The 18,598-nt window shown below is 41.7% G+C and overlaps 1 protein-coding gene across 5 annotated transcripts in view; it reads right to left on the bottom strand.

Annotated features, from left to right (window-relative positions):
* Positions 1-18,598, bottom strand: part of TBCCD1 (TBCC domain containing 1) — a 105,741-nt gene that overhangs the window by 64,082 nt on the left and 23,061 nt on the right. For 3 of the 5 annotated variants that reach the window (XM_082461465.1, XM_082461464.1, XM_082461463.1), the window contains exons 8-9: positions 14,261-14,503; positions 108-13,864 (exon numbers count right to left, since the gene is read on the bottom strand). In XM_082461465.1, coding sequence (XP_082317591.1) covers positions 13,592-13,864; positions 14,261-14,503 — 516 coding nt within the window. In that variant the 3' untranslated portion in view covers positions 108-13,591. Of the gene's footprint in view, positions 1-6; positions 13,865-14,260; positions 14,504-18,598 lie in introns of those variants that run through there. The other 2 variants (XM_082461466.1, XM_082461469.1) reach the window with 2 other exon arrangements.

Genomic DNA, 18,598 nt, shown 5'->3' on the forward strand with positions numbered 1-18,598 from the left:
CCCCACCTGCTCTCCCGACACCATCTCATAGTCACTCACAGACACGTAAGTCACTGGTCATTAAAGTGGGGAGGGGCTGAAGAGACCACCAGCCCACTGTTCCCAACCTTTAAAGCATCAGTGGCTCCTCTTAAGCCTCCTTCTGCAGGGATTCCATATTTGGAGAGATTGTAGAATAGCTGCCTTTATTGAGTACCTGCTCCTTTGGGTCGTTCCCTGGACAAAGAATTTCCCCCTTACTATCTCATCTAGTGCCAGCAAAACTACTGGGAAGTGGATGTAATTATCTCTATCTTACATATGAGGAGGCTAAGACTAAGAGAGAGGTGTGTTTGCCTGAAATCCTACAGCTTGTAGCAGAGTTAGAAATGGACCAAGGTCTGTGTGGCTTCAAGTCCCCACAGGCTTCCAGCATTTGAGAAGAAATAGCTCATGCTCCCAGCAATTGCACTGCTAGGTATGTACTCAAGAGAAATGAAACTATGTGTCCACATAATAACTTGCACACCAACGTTTATAGCAATACTGTTCAAACGTTCATCAACTGGTGAATGGATAAACAAAACGTGGAATATCCACACAATGGAATATTATTTGGCCATAAAAAGGAATGAAGCACGGGTACATGCTACAACATGGCTGAATCTTGAAAACATTAGGTTGAGTGAAAGAAGCCAGTCACAAAAGACCACATATTATATGATATCTTTTACGTAAAATGTCCAGAATAGGCAAATACATAGATACAGAAAGTAGACTGGTGATCACTCAGGGCTGAGGGACAATAGCAGTGGTCCCTGAAGGATGCAGGGTTTCTTTCTGAGGTGACAAAAATGCTCTAAAACTGACTGTGGAGATGGTTGCACATATCTGTGAATATACTAAAAACCATTGAGCTGTACATTTTAAATGGGTGAATTGTATGGTATGTGGATTATATCTCAATAAAGCTATTTAAAAAGAAATAGCTCATGTTATGACTGACAAGATATCCTGGTTCTGTGTCGTGAAGGTTGAGAAGCAGAAGCTGCATGGTACGGTGGAAAGAACCAGAACTTTGGAACCAGCGACCTTGGACAAGTTGTTCAGCCTCTCTGAGCCTGAGTTCCTTGTCTGTAAACTGGGGTTAGTAAGCCCATCTCACCCCGTTGTTACAGTGTATGGGAAGGCCCCCAGCCCCTCCAGGTATACAATTCCCTGATTTTGAAGTTTGAGGCTTGAGTGAAGAGGTAGAGGTGGGAGGTGGCTGCGGGCAGAGTGGTTTCCCCTGCATAGAAGGGATCCTTCTCTCCAGATGTACCAAAGGCTAATCAGGCAAAGGGCTGAAAAGAAAGCTTGGTGATTCACTGCCCTCTGTTGCCTAAGCGACCCCAAATAAGAGAGACTGAGAGGAAGTGAGAAAACAGGGTGTGTGTGTGTGTGTGTGAGGTCTCGGGGCGACCCTGCTGGCCCTGGAATGATGGGAGCCAGAACCAGGAGGGAGGCAGATGGGAGAACTAAGGGAAACCAGCCTCCTGTGGAAGGCGGCTCTTTTTCAAGGCAGCAGGATGGGTTGGGTGATTCTGATGTATTTCTGCCCGACTATGAAGCATCTGCCAAAAATGCCGTGATGCTTTTCTGAAAACAACTGGGGCATTAGAAAGAGGTATGAAAAAGCTAAACAAGTAAAATAACCAAAACCAGAAAACAGAGCAACTTGGTAACAGAGGTACTTAAGGTCTAGGAGATGGTACCAGCACGTTGGCCACGGTGGGAAGTGCAGTGGATCTTCGTCATTCACAGATTCTGTATTTGTGAATTCGCCCATTCACTAAAATTTATTTGTAATTACCACATCACTGCTCATGGTGCTCTTGAGGTCATTCCTGGACATGAGCACAGCAGCAAAAAATTTGTCACCCAGTGTGCACGTTACCAGTTGAGGTAGAATAAACGCTCTGCCTTCTTGTTTCAGCTCTCATACTGTAAACAAGAGTCCTTTTTGCGGTGTTTAGTGCTATGTTTTCTGCATTATTTTCCTTTTGGTTCATGATTTCACTGTATAAAATAACCCACAAAGGCAGTGCCAAAGTGCTGTCCAGTGTTCCCAAGCACAAGAAGGCTGCGATGTGCCTTACAGAGAAAATGTGTGTTATATAGTATTCCTTCAGGTATGAGTTAGCTATGAGTTCAGGGTTAATGAATCAACAATGTATATTAAATAAGGTGTCTCTAAACAGAAATACACATCAGCAAAAGGTTATGTATTGATTAGTTGACAAGAATGTTGTGACCAGAGGCTCACAGGAACCCAGCCCTATATTTCCTTCAGGAAAAACTAGTTCAGTACTGTATTTCCTGTTCAGGGTTCACATAGGATTCTATATTCATAGAACGTAACTACTACAAATAATATATGCTATGTATTTTACATATATTATCTCATTTTAATGCCCACAAAGTAAGTGTTATATTTTACAAATAAGGAAATTGACATTATACATATTAGATTATGTGACTTCTCTAACATGTGAAAGTGGCAGGATTTGAACCCATTTCTAACTCTTCAGTGGGGAAAGGAACTCTCTAGCGCTTGAGCTGAAATGCCAGTTCTTAGGGAAGTGTGATCAGGCTCCTATCAGGGCTGGTAGGAGGGCACAAGGAGAGCTGAGCTTAGTCAGGAACAGTATAGATCTGAGAAAGGAGGGTGAAAGGACTAACACGACCCTCCAGATGTAGTCTGCACTGATCAGACTATAGCCAAGACAGCGGGGAAAAGCCAATCTGCGATCAGCACAGAAGAGAGGCACCAGTGTGGTGAGGAGACTGGGAGCCAACCATGTCCAGAGAGAAATAATGGAAGGACTGGGAATTGTTCAGCCTAGAAATGAGAGCATGGAGGCAAACAGGGAGGGATCTTCAAATATCTAAAGGGTTATCTTGGGAATGAAGAACTAGATGGAAGGCAGAACTAGGATTGAGGGCTGACAGTTAGTTACAGGGAGCGGATTTTGACTGGGTGTAAGGAACATTTTTTGATATTCAGAGCTCTCCAACAAGCCAAGATTGGAAATGGGTGGTCCACAGGCCAAATCAAGCTGCAGACATGTTTTGTTGCCTCACAAAAAGCACAAAAGTGTTTTTAAAAAATTGTATGTAAATGCCCTGTGGGACATGTATCCCAGTGCCACGGCCTGCAGCATTCCCTTTTAGCCCATGTCACTCATGTGTAACTTGCCTTACCCGTCATGTATGGGGTTGACTGATTTAGCAAATAAAATACAGGATGTACAGTTTAATTTGAATTTCAGACAAATACTTTCTTAGTATAAGTATGCCCTGCAATACTTAGGATATACTTATACTGTATTTGTATCCCAACACTTGAGACTTACTAATACTGTCCTGTATTTAATCTGGCAACCCTACCCTGGTAACTTTAAATGGGAGTCCCTGACATTGCATTTTGAGGAAGTGGGCTCCACCTTTGGGAAATAACCAGAGACTTGTCTCAGAGGAATATTCAGGATGGAAGCAGAGCTAAAATGGTCTAAGAATGCTTTTGCCCAATTTTCTTGAAACCCCCCATTTCAGAGCGACAAAACAATAAAAGGCAGAGGAAGTTAATAATTCTAAGTAACACCCCCGGTGCTCTTCTGGGTGTGCTTGATGGGAGAACGCTGGCTTCTTGCTCTAATGGCAGAATATCGTACCAGAACTGGGACTGATTGCTAGATAAGGACATAATGTGTTCCTGACCTCTAATATCAATTGCTAGTAAAATTCCTTTTAAGTGCAAGTTGACTGATGTCTCTACAGCTGGGGAGAAATGTTGCAATCTCTTTCTGGATCAGGGCATGAACAAAAAGGCATCTAATATCTCAAAATTATAATTCAGTTTTATCTGTCAAAAGCTATCTTCTGCTTCTCTGAAGCTGTGGTTAGTCATACTGACACTTGTTTTCCTACCCTGCTACCAACACTGCTTTTCTGGTTGTTTTGAACAGACGGTGGCCAACTCACCATGGATTGGAACGTGGCAGCAGTTGATACAGGAGGAGAGACTGGCCCTAACTCACTGCCTCAGTTTCCTGGGCAGAAAAGGAGGAGCGGTATCTCTGAGCCAATTCCAGAAATTGTGCCTCTAAAAATGAGTGTCAGTAGTCCTTGGTCATCAGCTAGTCCTTCAGCCTCCAGAGAATCCGAATGTTGATGTTTGATGGGATTTGAGTGAGCATTTGGTTCAACTCGCTCGTTTTGGAGATCAGAAAAGTTAGCTTCAGGTAGGGTGTCAGGGCCTAAAGCCCTTTGCAGCTCAGCGAACGGCCTCCCATTCCTCTGCCCTGGTTCATCGTGGGTCCTTCCCTTATTTTTACTCAATTTTCTCAAAGCCCCTCACTCAAAACAGACAAAATGGCAAAAGGCAGGGGAAGTTAACAAAATGCATAAAAATACTTGAGGGAAAGTATCTACCACACATTAGAGTGTAGACTAGAGTACACACAAAGGCCGTGTCCCCAGCCATCCTAACTTGTCCTTCTGGGGACAGCTCCTAGGAGACGGGCTTTGCCGTCTCTTTTAAAGACAGGTGAATTCAGCATATCCCCAGGTTCACTTGGATGCTCACAGACTATTCCTAGCGATACTGTTTCCTTCGTCATGCTTCATTAAGATTCAATAGGTAAGATCACAGGGGTCACTCAAAGTAAGTAAAACTCAATAAAACTCCATGTCAACTATTGTAGAGTAGGGACAAATTGTTTAATATGTCCTTTTGTTTTAGAGGAACTGAACTTAGGTTGAGAAGTAAGAGATCTAGGAGTCTCTGGATCTTAAACAAGGGAATTCCGGTGACTCGTGGCTCTGTTATTTTCCAGTAGTAGCCCTGTTCTTACTGGCTATTCTTGAAGGTGTTCTGTCTCCTCAAGCAGAACTTCAAGGGGACTTGTCCTTCCTACCTTTTAAATTTCTCAGGGTCTTATTCTTACATTATGCACACATATCCCCAGCCAATATGTGTTGAATGAACGAGTTGGAACTAAAAAGGACAAGGACTTTGGAAACATAAATATCCTGGACCAAATCCAGGTTTCTCCATTTACCAGCTGGTAAACTTGGGCAAGTTTTGAACTTCTCTAGACCTCAGTTCCCTCATCTGTAAAAAGCAGATAGACCCCCTATCTTATAGGGCTGTTGTGAAGAGAAAATGGGATAATGAAGGCACACGATAAATGGCAGCTATGATTATTGTACCTGTTGAATTAATACAGACCTTTTTTTTTTTACATTTTAAAAATCAGTTTTATTGAGATATAACTTACATGCAATAAAATTCACTGATTTTAAGTGTACAACTAGATGAGTTTTGACAAACATATACAGTTTTGTAAATACCACCACAATCACGGTATAGATTTCCATCACCACAAAAAGTTCCCTTGTGCCCCTGTGTAGTCAGTCCCCTCTCTCCATCCCTGACCCTTGGCAAACACTGATCTACTTTCTGGCACTATAGTTTTACCATTTCTAGAATTCCATATAAATGAAATCATACAGTATGTGGTCTTATGTGTCTATCTTCTTTCACTTAGCTTAATGCTTCTGAGATTCATTTATACTGCTGTGTGTTATCAGTACTTCATTTCTTTTTACTGGTGAGTAGTAGCCCATTATGTGGCTATACCACAATTTGTTGATCCATTCACCTACTGATAGATATTTGGGACTTCCAGATTTGTGGCTATCATGAATAAAGACTGAAGTACAAGTCTTTGTGTGAGTATCCATTTTTATTTCTCTTGGGTAAATACCTAGGAGTGGGATTTCTGGGTCAAATGACATATTAGTTTTCTACTGCTGTGTAACTACATATCACAAATGTAATGGCCTAACACAACATCCATTTATTACCTGACAATTCTCTATGTCAGAAGTCTGGGTGGGCTCGACCAGATTCTTTGCTTAGGGTTTCACAAGGCTGAAATCAAGGTATTGGTCAGGCTGGGTGCTTATTTGCGAGAGCTGGGGAAGAATCCACTTCTTCCTCCCGTTACAGGGGGGCGGGGTGGGGGCTCTTTCAGATCTTTAAGGTTGCCCACATTCTTTCTCACACAGCCCTTGCATCTTCAAACCAGCAATGCATGTTGAGTCCTTTTCACACTTCCAGTCTTTCTGGTTCTTCTTCTGCTACCAGCCAGAGAAAACTCTGCTTTTAAAGGACTGGTGTAATTAGATTGGACCCACCCAAACAATCTCCTTTTTGCCATATAATGTAACCTAATCACAGGAGTAACATCTGGGAGCAAAGGTCATGGGACCATCTTAAAATTCTGCCTACTACATATGGTAAGTGTATGTTTAACTTTATAAGAAACCATCAGACTGTTTTCCACAGTGGCTGCACCATTTTTCCCTCCCTTCAGGAGTGCACGAGAGTTCCAGTTGCTTCACATTCTTGCCAACACTTGGTACTGTCTGTCAGGTTTAGCTGTTGGTGAGTGTGTAGTGGTTTGTCAAGGTGGTTTAATTTGCGTTTTCCTAACCCTAAGTTCTTTCTTATGCTTATTAGAGCATAAAATTTTGTTTGATGAAAGGTTCTGCTGCTTTAAAAAAAGATTTACCTGCACTGGCTTAGATAAACTATCTGGCTCTTACAGAATCTGTAATCTGTGAATCTTTTTTTTTTCACATCTTTATTGGAGTATAAATGCTTTACAATGTTGTGTTAGTTTCTGCTGTACAACAAAGTGAATCAGCTATATGTATACATATATCCCCATATCCCCACCCTCTTAAGCCTCCCTCCCACCCTCCCTATCCCATCCCTCTAGGTCGTCACAAAGCACCAAGCTGATCTCCCTGTGCTATGCTGCTGCTTCCCACTAGCCATCCATTTTACATTTGGTAGTGTATATAAGTCAATGCTACTCTCTCACTTCTCCCCAGCTTCCCCATCCCCCCTGTGCCCTCAAGTCCATTCTCTACATCTGCGTCTTTATTCCTACCCAGCCACTAGGTTCATCAGTACCACTTTTTAAAATTCCATATACATGCGTTAGCATAGGGTATTTGTTTTTCTCTTTATGACTTACTTCACTCTGTATGACAGATTCTAGGTCCATCCACCTCACTACAAATAACTCAATTTCATTTCTTTTTATGGCTGAGTAATATTCCACTGTATATATGAGCTACATCTTCTTTATCCATTCATCTGTCGATGGACACTTAGGTTGCTTCCATGTCCTGACTATTGTAAATAGTGCTGCAATGAACGCTGTGGTACATGTATCTTTTTGAATTATGGTTTTCTCAGGGTATATTCCCAGTAGTGGGATTGCTGGGTCACGTGGTAGTTCTATTTTTAGTTTTTTAAGGAACCTCCATACTTTTCTCCATAGTGGCTGTATCAATTTACATTCCCACCAACATTACAGGAGGGTCCCCTTTTCTCCACACCCTCACCAGCATTTATTGTTTGTTGATTTTTTGATGATGGCCATTCTGACCGGTGTGAGGTGATACCTCAATGTGGTTTTGATTTGCATTTCTCTAATGATTAGTGATGTGGGGCATCCTTTCATGTGTTTGTTGGCAATCTGTATGTCTTCTTTGGAGAAATGTCTATTTAGGTCTTCTGCCCATTTTTTTATTGGGTTGTTTGTTTTTTTGATATTGAGCTGCATGAGTTGCTTGTATATTTTGGAGATTAATCCTTTGTCAGTTGCTTCATTTGCAAATATTTTCTCCCATTCTGAGGGTTGTCTTTTTGTCTTGTTTATGGTTTCCTTTGCTGTGCAAAAGCTTTTAAGTTTCATTAGGTCCCATTTGTTTATTTTTGTTTTTATTTTCCTTACTCTAGGAGGTGTGTCAAAAAGGATCTTGCTGTGATATATGTCATAGAGTGTTCTGCCTATGTTTTCCTCTAAGAGTTTTATAATGTCTGGCCTTACATTTAGGTCTTTAATCCATTTGGAGTTTATTTTTGTGTATGGTGTTAGGGAGTGTTCTAATTTCATTCTTTTACATGTAGCTGTCCAGTTTTCCCAGCACCACTTATTGAAGAGGCTGTCTTTTCTCCATTGTATATCCTTACCTCCTTTGTCATAGATTAGCTGACCATAGGTGCGTGGGTTTATCTCTGGGCTTTCTATCCTGTTCCATGGATCTATATTTCTGTTTTTGTGCCAGTACCATATTGTCTTGATTACTGTAGCTTTGTAATATAGTCTGAAGTCAGGGAGCCTGATTCCTCCAGCTCTGTTTTTCTTTCTCAAGATTGCTTTGGCTATTCGGGGTCTTTTGTGTTTCCATACAAATTGTGAAATTTTTGGTTCTAGTTCTGTGAAAAATGCCATTGGTGGTTTGATAGGGATTGCATTGAATCTGTAGATTGCTTTGGGTAGTATAGTCATTTTCACAATGCTGATTCTTCCAATCCAAGAACATGGTATATCTCTCCATCTGTTTGTATCATCTTTAATTTCTTTCATCAGTGTCTTATAGTTTTCTACATACAGGTCTTTTGTCTCCTTAGGTAGGTTTATTCCTAGGTATTTTATTCTCTTTGTTGCAATGGTAAATGAGAGTGTTTCCTTAATTTCTCTTTCAGATTTTTCATCTTTAGTGTATAGGAATGCAAGAGATTTCTGTGCATTAATTTTGTATCCTGCTACTTTACCAAATTCATTGATTAGCTCTAGTAGTTTTCTGGTAGCATCTTTAGGATTCTCTATGTATAGTATCATGTCATCTGCAAACAGTGACAGCTTTCCTTCTTTTCTGATTTGGATTCCTTTTATTTCTTTTCCTTCTCTGATTGCTGTGGCTAAAACTTCCAAAACTCTGTTGAATAAAAGTGGTGAGTGTGGACAACCTTGTCTTGTTCCTGATCTTAGAGGGTATGGTTTCAGTTTTGCACCATTGAGAACGATGTTGGCTGTGGGTTTGTCATATATGTCCTTTATTATGTTGAGGTAAGTTTCCTCTATGCCTACTTTGTGGAGGGTTTTTATCATAAATGGGTGTTGAATTTTGTCGAAAGCTTTTTCTGCATCTATTGAGACGATCATATGGTTTTTATTCTTCAATTTGTTAATATGGTGTATCACATTAATTGATTTGCATATATTAAAGAATCCTTGAATTCCTGGGATAAACCCCACTTGATCATGCTGTATGATCCTTTTAATGTGCTGTTGGATTCTGTTTGCTAGTAGTTTGTTGAGGATTTTTGCATCTATGCTCATCAGTGATATTGGCCTGTAGTTTTCTTTCTTTGCGACATCTTTGTCTGGTTTTGGTATCAGGGTGATGGTGGTCTCGTAGAATGAGTTTGGGAGTGTTCCTCCCTCTGCTATATTTTGGAAGAGTTTGAGAAGGATAGGTGTTAGCTCTTCTCTAAATGTTTGATAGAATTTGCCTGTGAAGCCATCTGGTCCTGGGTTTTTGTTTGTTGGAAGATTTTTAATCACAGTCTCAATTTCAGTGCTTGTGATTGGTCTGTTTATATTTTCTAATTCTTCCTGGCTCAATCTGGGAAGGTTGTACTTTTCCAAGAATTTGTCCATTTCTTCCAGGTTGTCCATTTTATTGGCATAGAGCTGCTTGTACTTGTCTCTTAGGATCTTTTGTATTTCTGTGGTGTCAGTTGTAATCTCTCCTTTTTCATTTCTAATTTTGATTTGAGTCCTCTCCCTTTTTTTATTGATGAGTCTGGCTAAAGGTTTATCAATTTTATTTATCTTCTCATAGAACTAGGTTTTAGTTTTATTGATCTTTGCTATTGTTTTGTTTCTATTTCATTTGTTTCTGCTCTGATCTTTATGATTTCTTTCCTTCTACTAATTTTGGGTTTTCTTTGTTCTTCTTTTTCTAGTTGCTTTAGGCATAAGGTTAGATTGTTTATTTGAGATTTTTCTTGTTTCTTGAGGTGAGCTTGAATTGCTATGAACTTCCCTCTTAGAACTGCTTTTGCTGCGTCACATAGGTTTTGGATCGTCATGATTTCGTTGTCATTTGTTTCTAGGTATTTTTGATTTCCTCTTTGACTTCTTCAGTGATCTCTTGGTTATTTAGCAGCACACTGTTTAGCCTCCGTGTATTTGTGTTTTTTACTGTTTTTTTTTTTCCTGTAATTGATTTCTAATCTCATAGCTTTGTGGTCGGAAAAGATGCTTGATATGATTTCAATTTTCTTAAAGTTTCCAAGGTTTGATTTGTGACCCAAGATGTGATCTATTCTGGAGAACGTTCTGTGTGTGCTTGAGAAGAAAGTGTATTCTTCCACTTTTGGGTGGAATGTCCTAAAGATATCAATTAGGTCTATCTGGTCTATTGTGTCATTTAAAGCTTGTGTTTCCTTATTTATTTTCTGTCTGGATGATCTGTCTATTGGTGTAAGTGGGGTGTTAATGTCCCCCACTATTATTGTGTTAATGTCAATTTCTCCTCTTATGTCTGTTAGCATTTGCCTTATGTATTGAGGTGCTCCTATGTTGGGTGCATATATATTTATAATTGTTGTGTTTTCTTCTTGGATTGATCCCTTGATCATTATGTAGTGTCCTTCCTTATCTCTTGTAACAGTATTTATTTTAAAGTCTATTTTGTCTGATATGAGACTTGCTACTCCAGCTTTCTTTTGATTTCCATTTGCATGGAATATTTTATTCCATCCCCTCACTTTCAATCTGTATGTCCTTAGGTCTGAAGTGGGTTTCTTGTAGACAGCTTATATAAGGGTCTGGTTTTTGTATCCATTCAGCCAGTCTGTGTCTTTTGGTTGGAGCATTTAATCCATTTACATTCAAGATGATTATCGATATGTATGTTCTTATTACCATTTCCTTAATTGATTTGGGTTTGTTTTTGTGCGTCTTTTTCTTCTCTTGTGTTTCCTGCTTGGAGAAGTTCCTTTAGCATTTGTTGTAAAGCTGGTTTGGTGGTGCTGAATTCTCGTAGCTTTTGCTTGTCTGTAAAGCTTTTGATTTCTCCATCGAATCTGAAAGAGATCCTTGCTGGGTAGAGTAATCTTGGTTGTAGGTTTTCCCCTTTCCTCACTTTAAATATATCCTGCCACACCCTTCTGGCTTGCAGAGTTTCTGCTGAAAGATCAACTGTTAACCTTATGGGGATTCCCTTGTATGTTATTTGTTGCTTTTCCCTTGCTGCTTTTAATATTTTTTCTTTGTATTTAATTTTTGATAGTTTGATTAATATGTGTCTCAGCATGTTTCTCTTTGGGTTTATCCTGTATGGGACTCTGTGCGCTTCCTGGACTTGATTGACTATTTCCTTTTCCATGTTTGTTAGGGAAGTTTTCGACTATAATCTCTTCAAATATTTTCTCAGACCCTTTCTTTTTCTCTTCTTCTTCTGGGACCCCTATAATTCGAATGTTGGTGCATTTAATGTTGTTCCAGAGGTCTCTGAGACTGTCCTCAAGTCTTTTCATTCTTTTTTCTTTATTCTGCTCCCTGGCAGTTATTTCCACCATTTTATCTTCCAGCTCACTTATCCATTCTTCTGCCTCAGTTATTCTGCCACTGATTCCTTCTAGAGTATTTAATTTCAGTTATTGTGTTGTTCATCACTGTTTGTTTGCTCTTTAGTTCTTCTAGATCCTTGTTAAATGTTTCTTGTATTTTCTCCATTCTGTTTCTGAGATTTTGGATCATCTTTACTATCATTACGCTGAATTCTTATTCAGGTAGTTTGCCTATTTCATCTTCATTTATTTGGTCTTGTAGATTTTTACCTTGCTCCTTCGTCTGTAACATATTTTTTTGTCGTTTCTTTTTTTTTTTTTTGATGAGTGGGGCTGTATTCCTGTCTTACTGGTTGTTTGGCCTGAGGCGTCCAGCACTGGAGTTTGCAGGCAGTTGGATAGAGCCAGGTCTTGGTGCCGAGACGAGGACCTCTGGGAGACCTCACTCCGATTAATATTCCCTGGAGTCTGAGGTTCTCTGTTAGTCCAGTGGTTTGGACTCGGAGCTCCCACCACAGGAGCTCGGGCCCGACCCTGCAAGCCGCGTGGCTTGGCGAAAAAGAAAAAAAGGAGCAGTACAATAACAAAGAATAAAAAACAATATAAAATTAGATAAAAAATATATTAGGAAAAATAAAAATATATTTGAAACAACTGCAACAAGGTAGAATAAAACCACAACCGGAAAAAGAAAAAAAAGGGGGGCGGGGAACAAGCCAAAAGGAGCAGAACAATAACAAAGTATAAAGAATAAAATAAAATTAGAAAAATAAAAGATTTATTAGAAAAAAATCAAAATGTAAGTGAATCAACAACAATGAATCAACAAGGTAAAACAGAACCCCAATCTAAAGGAGGAAAAAAAGAAAAAAAAAAAAACCAACCCTTGGCTATGGGGGCGGAGTTTAGACGGGGGTGGAACTTAGGCAGGGGCGGGGTTTAGGGTGGGGTGGGACCTAGGCGGGTGGGGTGGTGACGTTTGAGCATGGGGCGGGGCCTCTGCTCAGGACCTGCACAGAAGGGGAGAGGCCGCCCGTGGAAAGGAGGGCCTCTGGAATGTGGAGTTCTGGAGTTTGGAGGTAGGGTGCTGAGTGAGGGTGTGTGGGTGGGGTATAGGCCCTGCGCGTTGGAGGGACCCCGAGTGTAGAGGTGGGGCCCTGGGTGGGGGTGTGGGGCGGGGCTTGGGTTCTGCGAGGCAGGAGGGAGGCTCTGAGGACAGAGGATTTGGCCCAGGAGCCCAGCAGGCTTCCTGGTGCCAAAGTGGACAGGGAAAGCGCTGGCCCCATTCCCTTCCGTTCCTCCGTGCCCCTCCCCCACCGTCTCCCCCAGTGTCTCCCCCGTTGCCGCTGGCCCCCTAACCATGGGTCCCGCTAGGTGTAGGAACTCCTCCCCTACCCCAGCCGCCCCTCAGGGGTGCCGGTCCCGGAGGTCCGGCCTTACTTTTGCTCCCCTTTCCCTCCCTCCCACTCCCTCAGGACCTGCACAGCTGGAGGGGGCCTAGGTGGGCAGAGGATCAGGCCCGGGATCTCAACAGGTTCCTGGGGGCCCAAGTGGACAGGGGAAACCTGGTCACTCTCCCTTTTGATCCTCTGCCCTCCCAGTGGTCCCCCAATTTCCCCCATTGGGCGTGGGATCCTTTTCCCTCCCCCAGCCACCCCTCAGTGGCGCCAGTCCCGTCCTGCCTCCACTACTCCTCCCCCCTCACTCTGCCCCACGTCCTACCCGGTTGCTGGGGGTTCCTCCCATCCCCTTCGGTGTCCGTGGTCCCCCACCGGTGCCTGATAGGTGCCCTAGTTGTGAGGAGACGCGGATTCCGCATCCTCCTAGTGCACCATTAATACAGACCTTAAGCAACAAGAACCACCACATGGCAGTATGATTTTCTAACCTTTTAATCCAGTCCCATTTCGTCTGGCACAAAGACATAACCTGAAGGATGAGTTGCTTTGTGTAACTGCCCGCTGTGGTGGGCACTACTTTACTGGTGCCTACAAGTGTTTAAGGAGAGGCATTATAGTAAACAGTGGAATGCATGCCAATTGTTTTTATTTATGACGCTTATTTGGACGACAAGGCCAGCCAGCATTTGGCCCCAGGAAGAAGCTTATGGCTGCATCTGTGTCATCACTCCACAATGCGGCGGAAAGACTGGATAGCTGGGGAAGCTGCGCCCCAGTCGATGGGCTTCCGGTACTCCTTCTTGTCCAGGAGGTACTGCCTGCCACGGTAGTTGGGCAGCTCGTAGAAGACCCACGCACCCTCCAGCACCTTACAGGAGTGGACCTCTCGCATGTGAAACTGCTCCATGATGGAAGGGCAATCTTCAGTGGTTTCATACATCTGACCATTAAAATCCCCTTTCTCAAAGATCTGAATCTTATACTGGCCTCCACTAGACTAAAAAAACAAAGGGGGAAATGAACAGCAAACATTAGCGAAATCAACAGCAGGCCAGGAACTCGGAGAACAGTGAGGTTTGGGACCCACCATCCTGAAAGTGAGATGATCTGAACACCCATCCCCACTGTGCACTGACTGAAACAGCTGACGTTCAATAAGAAAAACAATTCCTTAAAATATACAAGAGGTAGAGAAAGTACTATGGAAATAAGTCATGTAGTCTTGTGATGAACTGACCTAAGATTTTATTGAAGCCTCAGCGGCCAACAAGAGACAACCACCCATTAAGAGGTGGGAAAATCTTAAGAAAACTCTTTCACGTAAAAGCAAAATGGCGGGGGAGGGGGTAAGAGACAGAAAGAGAGAGAGCACGTGCACCCTCTGCACACTCACCAGGTGGACAGCCCTGCAGGAGCTGAGGCGGTCATTGAGGCCCATCCAGTGCTGGTACTCAGAGTACTCGCCCCGGGGTAGGACGTACATGTACCCAGCAAAGTTGGGCCTTTCGTACACAGCCCAGGTGCCTCCTTCCACTCTAATGGAGTTGCAGCGACTCAAGTACATGTGGAAATCCGCACAGTCGCAATCGCTGTCATAGTGGCGGCCTTGAAAGTTTTTGTCTTCAAAGAAAGTAATCTGGAGCACAGGGCAAACAAAGTGGAAAAACTGAGGGGTTAAGTGGCTGTGTTCATAGAAAAATGAAAATTAAGAACATATTCCCCACTTTAGAATTTCCTTTCTCCTCCATTTTGAGGAGAAAATATCTAGTTCTACCATACCTCACAACATTTGCCTTCTGGGAGACAACTTTAGTTGTTAACAACAGGAATGAGCATTTTCTGAGGGCTTAAAATGAAGCAAAACAAAAGAATGCTCTACTGTAAGCCAGCATTTGCAGACTCAAGCTCATGGCTTCTTTCTCACTGTACTTGTGTAATAAATTTTCCACTTTTATATCTGTCTCTCCCACCAACACCTACTAGACGTCTTCCAAGGGCAAGGACCAAGCCTTATTTCAGCTATGGACCCTTATACCCTGCACTTGACAAACCCTCCAACAGATGCTAGATGAAGATGAGTGAGTTCCAAGTACAGAAATCCATTCTAGGTGATATGGAAGAGATATACAGAGAAAAAGAAAACACAGACCTTAGCTTTAGAGCTTATTTTAGATGGATATAGAACATACAGACATGAAAATATATCATATGTTCTGTATTATTATTTTGTTGCCAACAAAGTAGTTGCAAAGTAACAAAATGACAAGGCAAGAATGTCCTTTGCTTCAAACTCTTACCAAGTTGCATCACAATCTTTGGGGTAAACCTCTGAAGCCTGTGATGGCACTGGGAAATATGCAGCCCTGAGAAACAGGAAATACTACGCCTGGGCTCTAGAGCTGCATCTCTACAATCAGCCCTACTATTTTAGTCAAGCCATCTCTCAGGGCTCCAGCTTCCCATCTGTCAAATGAAAGGACTGGACTAGATTTGAAGCCCCGGCTGTAAAATAAAACTTTTCTGTTTGAAACAGGCAACAGAGTTCCCAGGAAGTCCCAGGGCTTCATGATGCAGTTTCTGAAAACCACTAGACCAAATGGACCACAGAGTCTGTCCCTTCTTGTTCTATAATTCCACATCCAAGATCAATGCCAGGTTATAATTTAAACTGAAATCACAGGTGTCATTGATTTGAGCAGTTAATTCCCTGGTGTTGTGCCGCCACCTTGTGGCTAATTTGCTTTATCGGTTTAGAAGGAGAAAAACCATGTCAGCCATTTCAGATGAAAGAAGCAGACAGAGCCAGTTAGAGTCTGGAGAGGATTTTTGAGGAGAGGATCTTTGAGGCAAGGATTGAAGGATAAGTAGGGGGTCTTCCAGAGGCAGAGCAAAAAGGACAGCTCGTTTAATGGAATAAAGGAGTGGAAGGACATGGCCCACGATAGGGACAAGTAGTTCATTAAGCCTGGTGCCGATTGAGCATGCGGTGAAGTGTTAGGAAATAACGCCAGAAGTGACACAAGAGCCATGCTAGAATCCGTCTGGTGATGATGTGGGAAATGTAATGTAATGGTTTGTACCTAGAAATAGCCGATTGCTATGGGCGGAGGTGAGAGATGCTGAGGACCAACCAAAGGCAACTGCAATGTGAATGACGATGAGGACCGTCACAAGAAATGAGGATTTGGTGACTAATTAGATGCAGGGAATGAAGGAAGACACTAAAAATAATTCGCAGCTGGGCCTCATTCTTTTCTACGCAGGTGAGTCTTTCTACATAGCAACCTACTAATAGCTTTTCCTTCCACTGTAAACTTTCTCCTTCCTGCCCTTCCCATTTCTCTCAACTCTTCCCTTTCCTGTTCCCTAAAAGGCTCCTTACCCTTCCTGCCCCTAAATCATCTACTTCACCTCCTTGCTTCCCTTCCCACAGTCACCTCTATCTCTTCCCTCTCCCTTTCCCATTTTAGCGCAGCACAGATTTAGATACGTGGTACAGGTGACAAAACAAAATCGCAGCACCACTAGTTAAATCTGGGTAACATTATCCACTGCAGAGGGTGGTTCTGAGGGTCCAATGATGGCACAGTGCCAATAGAGCAATTTTAATAGCTGCCTCATGATTTCCAATAAGCTTTTGCTACAACTGTTACAGATAAAGAAGTTAAATGACTTGCCTAAGGTCATTAGCTAGTTACAAGTTGGTTGCAGGCAAACCAGTGGACAGCAGTGCAGACTCCTGGTTAGTAACCTGTTGTTCATTTTATTTTACTTCATCTCCCTCTGTTGTCTTCCTACCTGCACAGCTAGCTCTGTTCAAAATATACCATTTACTCTTAGCAATGGAACAAGACCAATCCTGAATCTCACGGGCTTTTCCCAAAACCTGTGGCAAGATCTTTAGGAAAATCAAGGTAAACTCTCTAAGAATGGATAGATTCTAAACTTAATTAAATTTACCTTTGGTTTTTGGCCAACTATTCACCAAAAACGAGGCTCTGCAAGGGATATGCCATGGGAAATTAATATCATCTTTCTTCCTTCATTGTTTCTCACACTTACTACCCTCTGCACACTTACCTGACTGACTTCAGTATATGAAAAGTGGAAATAAATGAATTTTTCCTTGCTGTCCACCTTTCCAGCAGAACAGCCAACCATCCCAAGGTTGAAACAAAGCACTAGCATTGCCACAGAACCATTACTGAGCTCCAGGGCCAAGCTCTTCTTTCAGTAGCAGACCTTCCAAGTTTCAGGGCCCAGAGAATATTGCACCTTTACTCAATTTCCATTTGTAGAAGACCATGAAATACACTTTATGGTCAGCTGAGAGGCTGGGACTCTTGGACAAAAAATTTTGTAGAGAAGGCTAAGAAATGTGCAGGAGATTTTCCTAGAAGTTATTAGAAAATTACTCTAATTGTCAAGTTAATTTTTTGAAAAATAGCCTACTAATCCAATACAGCAGAGGGGAAAATGTCCTGACTATTCCACAGGTAACAAGAACAAACTTAGTAAAATGCATTGCTTTTGCCCAGCCCATAACTCCTCTGATTAAACTGCTAGCAAGACAATGAGAAAGGGAGAAGCAATAAAAAAGTAAAAGATAAATTACTATTACTATCTCCTTTGGCTTAGCAAGCAAAAGTTTTTACTAAGTGAACAGACTAGCTACAAGAAATAAAAGAGTACATTATTCCTACACTGGAAATCATTGAAAGTGGGGCTGTTCTGTAACAACCTTCCCTCCAGGCACGTGGATAGCCCTCTAAGGACTTCAGATGCTTTTTAGTGGGATTTTCATGGCATATTTTTCAAAAACCTCAGAGCACTAAAGACACTGTCTCATTTTTCTCCCCAAACCTTCTGGATGCAAATACGACTATTAGTTCTATTTTCCAAACGGGAAAAAAAATCAGGCGCTCACCAGTTATGCAACAAGTTAACAGGTGCCTCCTGAAAAAATGCAATGGGAAGTGCCTGACATTGCCTGTGTAGTTTTTGTGCCAAGGTGGTTAGTATGCATCTAAACATGAGAAAACAATTAGACAAGTCCAGATGTCAGGACTTTTTATAAGACACCTGGGTTTGGACTTTGAAAAATGTCAATGTCTCACAACAACAAAAACTAGGGGGATTGCTCTATATTAAAGAGGCTAAAAAAAAGAGGTTAATGAAACTTGACAACCAAATGAAATTCATGATCCTTCACTGGATCCCACATCAGGGGAAAAGCCAGACATGAAGCACATTTTTGGGAGCAACTGGAGGAAATGTGAATATAGTCTAAATATTAGGTATTATATTCTGATAAATTTGGGGGACCTGATAATGATATGACGTTTATACAGGGAATGCCCTTGTTTTTAGGATATACGTGCCTAAAAACTTAAGGCAAAAGTATAATGAAGTCTGCTATTTATTTCCAAATGGTTTAGTAAAAAGAGAAAGCGAGAGAAACCAGATATGGCAAAATGTAAACAATTGGAGAATATAAATAAGGGACATACAAGTATTCATTTACCATCTCTTACTTATTCTTTTAAGATTCAGTGGGCTTGAACATTTACACAGTAAAACATTAGGTGGAAAAATCAGGCACCAGAGGCTTTGCTTTAGACCTACAGTCAGTGAAGAACTAGAAAGAGAATGAAGGTATATTCCCTCATTCCCAAAGAGAATCAATTTCCAGTCCAACAATCGTGAATCACATATTTTAGAGGCAATTTTC

This window comes from Balaenoptera physalus (assembly GCF_965194825.1).
Source record: "Balaenoptera physalus genome assembly, chromosome: 4".
Taxonomy (NCBI): Eukaryota; Metazoa; Chordata; class Mammalia; order Artiodactyla; family Balaenopteridae; genus Balaenoptera; species Balaenoptera physalus.